At 26.9% G+C, this 10,200-nt stretch overlaps 1 protein-coding gene across 1 annotated transcript; it reads left to right on the forward strand.

Annotated features, from left to right (window-relative positions):
* Positions 1-202: 202 nt before the first annotated feature.
* On the forward strand, positions 203-6,766 carry LOC130963371 (protein DETOXIFICATION 53-like). The gene is made up of 3 exons (XM_057889494.1): positions 203-347; positions 600-842; positions 5,348-6,766. Exons 2-3 carry the CDS (start codon positions 651-653, stop codon positions 6,764-6,766), a joined length of 1,611 nt encoding a protein of 536 aa, XP_057745477.1. The 5' UTR covers positions 203-347; positions 600-650.
* The last annotated feature ends 3,434 nt before the right edge of the window (positions 6,767-10,200 follow it).

The raw sequence follows: 10,200 nt of genomic DNA on the forward strand, positions 1-10,200 counted from the left end.
GTAGAAACTATATTTTATTTTGTAAAGTCTTAGGTGAAAATAAATGTGTGGAAAAAATTTGCTAGATAGCTATGTGAAGCAAAAACTATAAAGTTGGAAAGGTGTTGGTATCAATGGCTTTATGGAACTATTACAATATAAATGAAGCACAAGTATAAAGTAAACACAAGGGTTTGAGAGAAATAATGTAGTATTCATTAATTTAGTTCAAAGGGATTGTTCTCAACTTCCAAAACGCTCTCTGGGCTATACACAACTAATTCTTTTGCAGTTACACTCATGCCATTGCCAACGATAGCTGCAAACCTTAACCACATTCTTCAGTGTCCGTACACAACTTTCTACAGGTACCAAGATTTTGGTCTCTCTTTTTTTTTCTCTTGAAGTTTCAATGATACAAATAAACAAATAAAACATAGACATTGCCTTTTTTTTTCACCCCTTTTAAGACATGTTAATTCATTTTCTCATTGTACTACTGTTTTCTTGGGGTTTGAAAAGGATATGAATGTGTTCTTTTTTTATTTTTAATTTTACTAGTACATTTGATCTAAACAATTATATTATCCATTTCTGAATATGTTGTACTTTTTTTTAAGGTTGTTCCTAAATATTCCAATTTTCAAATCAAAGCTTGTGGAGAAAACATCATGTGCACTGGTGCTGAATCTCGAGGAAATATAAATGGAGATCCTATGTTGTCGTCAACAAAGGTTGTTGGAAGAGATTACAATGAAGAGAGAATAATGAGAACAAGAGAAGGTGGAAATAATGAAGTAGCTTCCAACAATGGCTTCCATAATCATCTCTTTGCTCTTCTCCCCAATCTTTCTCTATCCGAGGTTTGTAACTCTCTCTTTCTATCTAATATTTGTGCGTAGAAATTTAGGTGCAGTCGACTTTACGTGAAATTGATACCTGAGAGTTAGATGAAAATTTAGTCAAATCAGTCAAATTATCTAACGATTCTCGGATATCAACTTTATGTGAAGTCGACTGCACCTGAGTTTTCACCATATTTGTGTCGCCAAATGATTACTTATATGAAAATATCTTTATGTAAAGGCTATAACTGAACCGTTAAATATTTAATAAATTTAACTAAATCAATATTTTAATTATTATTTTTATATAAAAATATTTTCATGTATATAATCACTAATATTTATGTCATTCTCTCGCTTGTTTGAATAGTTTGTAAAACAAATTCTAATTATTTGTTTGAACGTCCAAACATTTAAGAGTAATGATATTATCAGCATGTAGATTTTATAACATCATTTTTGCATTTGCTTCTTTTAATTATTATTTTATTATTATTATTATTATTATTATTATTATTATTATTATTATTATTATTATTATATATATATATCCAATTTTTTTACCATTAAATCATTGTTATTTGCTTAGATTAGTGACATATAATCTGCGTAATCATCTTTTAATATACCTTAAATGAAATTTGCAATTATTGATACATATATAACTTTGGAATTATTTGGACTTCTATTTCATGTTACAACGTAATGTATGGATGGAATTTTAAGAAACTATCCATATTTATTAGCATGCATTTATACGAAAACCACAAGAACTGGTTCTGTGTTGAAAAATTAAATGGTATGAAAATTTTCATTTGATGAATAGTAATTATTGTCAAACTTATACAAGACCATTATTTGTGGGAGTTAATCTTTAATTTGTTTTATTTGTCTTTGAGATTTTAATCACATTCATATTTGGTCATTGGCCACAACAATTTCAGTCTTTTTGAATTGTGATGTCTTGAAAAGCTTCTCTATAATGTTAGGGTTTTACCTTTTTAGGTTTGAACAAGACTTTATCTAACTATCACCTCTAATTTAAAATTATGTGATTAATTCTCCTTAAGACAAGTTAAGAGAAAGAAAATTCTAGCCTTAAAATCCATTTATTTACAAAAAATCAATTAGGAAGTCAAATTTTTAGCCCATATTAGTCAATTTTTTAAATTATATTTTTGTCTTAGATTTTAAACTCTAAATTTTAAATCCTTAAAAATGAGAGTTCAAAATTTTTTACAATAAAAAAAATTAATATTGACTAATTAAAAATTAATTTCTTATACTTATTCTACTTATTACAAATAAATGTTAATTTTAAGACTTTATCATTATTTATAGACAATTTTTTATGCTATTTAACAAAATGCAACCTTTTGGAGACCATTTGGTGAATTTTGTTGGATAGAGTAAATCTTTAATCTGAAAGATCACAATATTATTTTAATTTTGGGGGATTACTTCTTGAAAAATTGAAAATTTTTATAGCCTAAAAGAATAATAGTTCACTCTATTAGCTAATATACAAACTTAAATGAACAATTGTTTTAAGTGCTTTGACACTTTTTTTTTTCTATAAGCATAAATATTCTAAAATAGTCATAAAAAATAAAAATATTGAAAAATTATCTTATTATTTAAGGTATGGATTTAACTCGAATCAAATTAGTTAAAGTTAACAGATTTTATCCTCTATTATACCAATAACTGTATGTACATTACAATTATGTTGTATCTTTCTGTCATCTCCAAAAGCCGTTTAAAAAAAAATCATTTTTTTGAACTTTTGATGCTGAGTGAGACGAGTACTTTTCAATAATTTTCAATTGTTATTTCAAGTGCGTGTGGTGACATGCATCATAATAAAGCTTGAAATTTGATCTGGACTATAGAGTTACTTGGTCCTACTAATTTGTGATACATATATCTGAAACATTGTTTTTGATATTATAAAATAATTTATAAATATCATGATGATGTTTAAAATGGACTCTTTAAAGCCTACCCTCCATTCTTTTTATGAAAAACCTACCTAGAAGATGCATTATTTTGTCTCCAATTTTATTGGCTCACACGTTCGTATTAGATTAAATTTGGAGAATAATAAGAAAATAATTAATAATTGCTCAATATAAATTTTGGATGTAGTTTTTTAATCTTTTAAATGTATAATTTTTTTTTAATATGGTTATTGTTTAATTTAAGAAAATTGTTCTGTAACAACAACTTGCCCTAATTTAGGGCATTCGTTTTCTTTTGTTTATTATTATTTTATCCTTTTTCCTCCCACATCATTAATACTTGAGAATTGAAAATATTAAGCTCCTAAAAGTTATGACAGTAGATTTTCCTTTTTGCAACTTTAAGTAAACTTTTTTTAATTAACTAGTAGACTAAACCTAACCTAAATCAATTATCTTACCATGTGCATCAGCCTGGCTCTCTCACACTTTCACACATTCTCTTTGCCAAACATAGCATACAATGTTAACGTCTATTTGTTTTTTTTTTAATGTTTTTCTTATTTATTTTATTTTTGTTTGGTTTTTCTATTTGTTAATTTAAGAAAAGTTATACTGGCTCATGATGACCTTTTACAAAATGTATATTTTATTGATTCAACTATTGAATTACAATAATATATAATAAAGATAGATTATGTATACTAAATTTTATCAAAATTTGTCATATAAGGATGTAATTGAGCAATCCTTTGTCTTTTTATGTTTTGAACAAATATATTACATTGATTTTCAATATATAAAAATTATAGCAAATATTTTTTATTGATATGAAATTTTTAAAAATAATCTATAACAAATATATTTTTAATCTAACGTTGCTTTTTTAAACCAATACAAAAACAAAAAATTATTTAATGATATAGCAATTATTTAAATGAGCAATGCTAGGGATCAGTAACTTTTGTGATTTGTAGTCATCAAATCATCATCAATGATGATTTTAATGGTGTGAGATTGGTGTGAGATTTCATCCAATGGCTCACTTTTCTTTGTTGATTACATGCTGGCCAAAATTTAATAAAGTTGCTGGCCCCTAGAATTTTCTTATTTAAATTGACATGGATATAATTAGGACGGATTTAATAAGTAGTGATGATCCAACTAGCCCATTGGCTATTTAAAGATAGAGAATTTTTTGAAAGTTTATGAACTATTTAATTGATTGTGAGGAACAAGACCTAAACTTCATTTAAAAAAAAAAAACTATAGAGAACAAAATATAATTTATCGAAACTTGTACAGACCAAAGTCTTTTTCACAATATAGAATAACATTCCGTACATTTTGGACAAAAAAATTAACCTATAAATTTTCACTATGTTATGGCACATGAAAATTCAAGTGATGAGAACCTAACTTTTTTCATGTGAATGTCGTTTGGGAGTTAGGGGAATCTGTGCACATTATGTTTCTTTTTCATTTATTTATTTATTTATTTTTTGGTACAAACAAGTACTTTATTATTACTTTCATCCCTCACCCTATACATTCACTTTCCGTAACATCTGTATTTATTTATTTATTTTGTCGTAGCACCTCATAATTATTGCTTGGTGGTTTTGCCCAGAGATTAATAGAGTATTCAACGTTTGTTAGAAGCCCAAAAAATAATATATAAATCAGCTTTCGGTCAATACTAAACATTGCTGATTAGCTTAGTTTGCTACAAGAGTTTGGAATTACTTCTAGAAAAATATTAGAGATCATTAGAATTTATTATTTTTTGTCATCATTTAGCTATTAATTCAGTTTCTTTAGTCTAATTTATTTAATTTAGTAATCCAACAACATATTTTATTCTATACTTTTAAACATTAACTGATGGTCAAAAATAATAAATTCTAATAACCCTTTAATATTCTCTTAGTTTAAAAAAAATCATAAATATTAACATTAAATATTCATGTACTTACTTAGTATTTAAAGTTTTTAAAATTTAGAGTTTAGCTAAATATATTGGATTTTAGGGTTATGATTTAAGGTAAATTGTGAATTTGTATAACTCAATTCTCAACAGTCTTATTTATTGATAGAATAACTCTAAAAGATAATTCAAATAGAATCTCATAAATACTTAACATGAAAAGCATATATTTATTAGGGTTAATTTGGATAAGTTTATAAGTAATTTTTTATTTTTAATTTATGAAATATTATAACATTAATATTTAGTGTAATTTTTAAAATTAAATTGTAATTTTTTAAAAAGTTATTTAAGTGTTTATAGAAAAGTTAAAAAAAATAATTTTTCTTATAATAAAAAGCTTTTATCATTCTTCTTTTAAAATAAACACTTTTAAAACTAAAAAATTAAATATAAAATAATTTATTTATAAACTACTTTTAATATAAATATTTATTATTTAAACTCATTTTTCAAAAAAAAATTAATTAAACTTTTACCAAACTGGGTTTTAGTATTTTGATACATTTAAGTTGGTACAAGATTTAGGATTGTGCATTAAACGGTGACAAAGTGTGAAATGCAATTACCTGCAGGTGAAAGAAGAGTTGAAATCAATTGCTAAGATTTCATGCCCAATAATAATGACTAGCCTTATGATGTATTCAAGATCTGCAATCTCTTTGTTGTTCTTGGGTCGCCAAGGAAAAGTGGAGTTAGCCGGAGGATCTTTAGCACTTGGATTTGCAAACATAACCGCCAATTCAGTTCTAAAGGGCCTTACCATGGGAATGGACCCAATTTGTTGTCAAGCATATGGAGCTAAAAGATATTCACTTCTAAGTCAAACATTTTTTAGGGCAACATGTCTCCTTTTAGTTGTTGCCATGCCAATTTCAATTCTGTGGCTAAATATGGGACCCCTCCTTCAATTACTAGGTCAAGATCCACAAGTCACAAAAGTTGCACAAGTTTACATGCTTTTTTCAATTCCTGAACTCCTAGCACAAGCACACCTTAATCCATTGAGAACTTTTCTTAGGACACAAGGTTTAACCACACCAATAACCGTCATTGCTTCTTTTGCGGCGGTTTTGCACCTACCAATCAATTATTTCTTGACTATACACTTGAACTTAGGAGTCAAGGGAGTTGCCCTAGCCACCGGATTAAATTCCATTAACATGATACTAGGAATGTTGCTCTATCTTATCTTCTCGGATAAACCCTTGAAGCCTTGGCAAGAAGCTTCGGTTTCCACAGCATTTCGCGGGTGGAAACCGTTGCTAAACTTGGCCGTGCCGAGTTGCATTTCGGTTTGTTTGGAGTGGTGGTGGTATGAAATCATGCTCTTTCTTTGTGGCCTATTGAGTAATCCACAAGCCACGGTAGCAACAATGGGCATTCTAATTCAAACACTTGCATTACTCTATGTGTTTCCATTTTCACTAAGCATTGCATTGACAACAAGAATTGGTCACTTATTAGGTGCAATTCAACCCAACAAAGCAAAGACTAGTGCCATAATTGGTTTCACTATAGCAATTATTTCAAGCATCATAGCATTCATTTTCTTAATGTTTGTGAGAAGAAATTGGGGTAAGCTCTTCACTGATGAGACACAAATCATTGATATGGTAATAAATGTGCTTCCAATATTAGGGTTGTGTGAGATTTGCAATTGGCCACAAACAGTTTCATGTGGGATATTATCCGGTACGGCACGCCCTTACTTAGGTGCTAGGATTAATTTGTGTGCATTCTACTTAATTGGTTTGCCTGTGGCTATTTTTGCAACATTTGTGCACAAATTTGAATTGGTGGGGCTATGGTTTGGAATGTTAGCAGCACAAATTTCATGTGTTTGTATGATGATATACACATTGGTAAGAACAGATTGGAGTCACCAAACTAAGAGGGCAGTGGAGTTATCATCTCAAATAACTACTACTGAAGAGGAGATAAGTATTAGTGTAAATGATGAGGAAAGTGGGTTACTTAATTCTGATCTATGAGATACTAATTAATTACTAGAATTCAATTATTCATCTACTTCTTTGATGAGTGACTTAATTAATTCATTATTCTTTTATATACTACATTAATTATATTCCATGTGAAAGCTATAGGTATGTACATTATTTAACGTTTTCTCTTAATTCATTATATTATTCTTTTATGTACACACTATATGATGGTACGTATGTATGCACATAATGAAATCTTTAATCTTATTAAAAAGTCTTAACTGGAATACGAATTAAATCAATGAGTTAAACATATTGTCACAAGTTTAAGTAAGGCTGTATTTGGGTATTGTTTTGTTCAGAAACAATGCAAAATTAGAGTATACAATTTTTTTCTTTTAGTTTTTCATGCAGTATTTTTCCAACCTGCTAAGCTAAGGATTAATCTACTGTAATTTAAAATTCATTTAAGGATTTATTAATGATCAATAAATTTAAACGGATAAGTAAATTAACCACTTGACTCTTTCAAATTGGTTTAAAAAAAATCGTTTAATTGTGGCACTGCACTTTGACCACTTTTATCAAGATACTTATATTTACCAAGAAAATAGGTTCAGCAAGCTCGATTTGGAATAATTTATTTTTTATTTTTTTTCCACGGTATTTTTCAATCAGATAAATTAAGAATTAATTCGTTGCGGATCTGAACTCCATTTAAGGGTCTGTCGCTGGCTAATGGGTTGCTGCATGCACAAGGCGAAATTCGAATCCCCGACACTTGCTTAAGCGAACGAATGAGCTGACCACTCGACCAACCCAAGTTGGTTCGATTTGGAATAATTTAGGGGAAGCATAGCGGCCTTTCCTTTTATTTTATTTTTTTTGGACACAATGGAAGCATGGCCTAAACTCACCTCAGATCATGAATCGCATCCTTATGTCAATATCCAATATTCTTGTTGGGTCTCATGAAAACGTTCATTCTTAAATGAGGCCACATTTTTGGTAATGACTTCGATGCCCATTGGGGTTGCTAGTTTTAGCCCAATTTGGAATACTTAAAGGATAGTGAAATCTGACCAAAAATTAAAATATAATGTTTAGAAAGAAGGGTTTTTAAAGACAAAAAAAATAACAATAATAAAGAAAGCAGGGATTTTCGGCCAGCCCTTTTCCTTCACCGGCCAAATAATTTAATTTATTCTCTTTTGAATTAATCTAATCAGATATGGTCTAAACTCCATGACCAAAAACAAATTGTTCTAAATTGTTATAAAAGTTTAAAATGGTTATTAGTGTAGATGTCATATCATCATGAAAAATTATCATACATCATGAAATATGTAGTATTATCAATTATAAATTTTTTATCATAATAAATTATAGAATATTATGAATTAATAGGAGATAAGTTTTTATAATGTTTTAACTTATTAGTAAGCTAAGTGAGTTAAGTAAATAATATCTTATTATTATTTATTTTAAAATTTTTATCTATAAATAGATTTTAAAGGGAAGGTTTTAAGATATATTTAGTATATAAGTTTACATTATCCTAGTTCTTGTGTTGAATTTTTGTGTATCATTTTTATAATAGAAAATTTATTTTTATAAATTACCAAGTATTATACTGTAAAGATATCATTAAAATACAATTCTTTTATATTCTCATATAGTCATATCTAACTTTCTATCTTATTTATCTACTTTTATTATATTTTCTTAAGTTATGAGTACAAAAACTCTTAAGGTAAGAAACTTTAATTATATCAAATCTTTTCTGTTTGGAATTTGTATCACTTTATATTTCTAAAAAAAATAAATTATCATAAATTGTGAATGCTGAAATTTACGTTGATTTAATGAGTTTTGATAATATCATTAACACAAACAACAATGCAATGCTTAAAAGGATCGCGTTACTGCAATGATTTTCTTTCATCGTCATCTTGACAAAGGAATGAAAAATGTATATATTACCGTAAAAAATTTAATAGAACTATGGTAGAGTCTAGAGGAAAGGTATTATCTCCAAAAATCAGTGATTCTTCCAAATACTTGATATAAATGGTTATATTTGTGGTTACAGGATTTTAAATCCATCACTGAATATAATTCTACAATATTCAAAATAACCTCCCAATTAAAATTGTGTGAAGAAAATGATACTAATAGTGATATGCTAAAGAAAATATATTCGACTTTTCATGCTTCAAATATGCTCCTACAACAGTAATATCAAGAGAAAGAATTTATAAAATATTCTGAATTAATTACATATCTTCTTATGGTAGAACAGAATAACGAATTGCTCATGAAAAATCATGAAACTTGCCTCTCTGGTTCTGATCTATTTTCGAAAGTGAATGTAACGTATTATAATCTAAAAAATGATAAAAAAAAACACTACTATTTTGGTAACAAATATAACAAAGAAAAGAAGAAAAGATATTTCAATAATAAAATATCCTACAAAAAATGGAATAATAAAGAAAAAAATTGGCACAATAAAAATATAGAAAGAAGATGTCATCGTTATGGTGGTAAATGACATTAGTTACGTATTTATCATAGGCCAAAACACTTATTGAACTTTACTAAATATCTTTTAAAAGATAATAAAAAAATAAAAATTATTTTTATTTTAAAAAAAATTCCTACCATAAATTATTATGATGTGTCTAATTTTTTTGAAAATATTGAAAAAAATATTGATCATTTGATCAATAATAAAAATGTTGAATAATTTTTTTATATTTAATTTTTGATATATTAATATATATTTGTATTTATTTTTATTTGAATGTATCTACTTTTAAATTTGTCTTTCTATATAAATTTTAAAGAATCAATAAATAAATTTGTGCTAATATAATGTGTGTAATGAATAAAATAGTTATATAAATAAGAATATGATTTAACTCTCTACATATATATGTATTAATAAAATGATTGAGTTATCATTTTCATAAGAAAATTAATTTCAAAGATAAATCATAGGTTGAATTACATTTTTACTTAATTATTTTTTGTGAAGAAAATCATGAAGATATAAGGAGAAGACATTTATTTTATGATAGTGCAAGAACACATATTATTCTCAAAAATAAAATTTATTTTGCCAACTTTGTACATAAAGAGACAAATGTTGCTACCATTATTGGTATAAGTAAAATGATTGATGATAGCTTTAAAAGAGCTGTTATTTTGTTTTCTAGAGGAACAAAACTCATTTTAGATAATGCGTTGATATGTACAAAGTCGCAAATGAACTTGTTGAATTTTAAAAATATCCATAAGAATGGATATTATATTGAGACATTAAATGAGGATAAGTAATAACAATGAGTTCTATTATGAGTTGTGATTCAAATAAAAAAGTTATATTGAAAAAATTGTCTATACTTTTTTCTGGTATATATTATATCCATTAGTGCAATTGAATCATATGTTATAATAAACCAAAAACTTACTAATCC

This window comes from Arachis stenosperma, chromosome 2 (genome assembly GCF_014773155.1).
Source record: "Arachis stenosperma cultivar V10309 chromosome 2, arast.V10309.gnm1.PFL2, whole genome shotgun sequence".
Lineage (NCBI taxonomy): Eukaryota > Viridiplantae > Streptophyta > Magnoliopsida > Fabales > Fabaceae > Arachis > Arachis stenosperma.

What these genes read in the sequence shown, in the direction of transcription:
- LOC130963371 (XM_057889494.1), top strand. Translation starts at nt 651, where the DNA reads ATGTGCACTGGTGCTGAATCTCGAGGAAATATAAATGGAGATCCTATG. An exon ending in CCAATCTTTCTCTATCCGAG is followed by an intron (nt 843 to 5,347) that starts GTTTGTAACTCT and finishes AATTACCTGCAG; the next exon opens with GTGAAAGAAGAGTTGAAATC.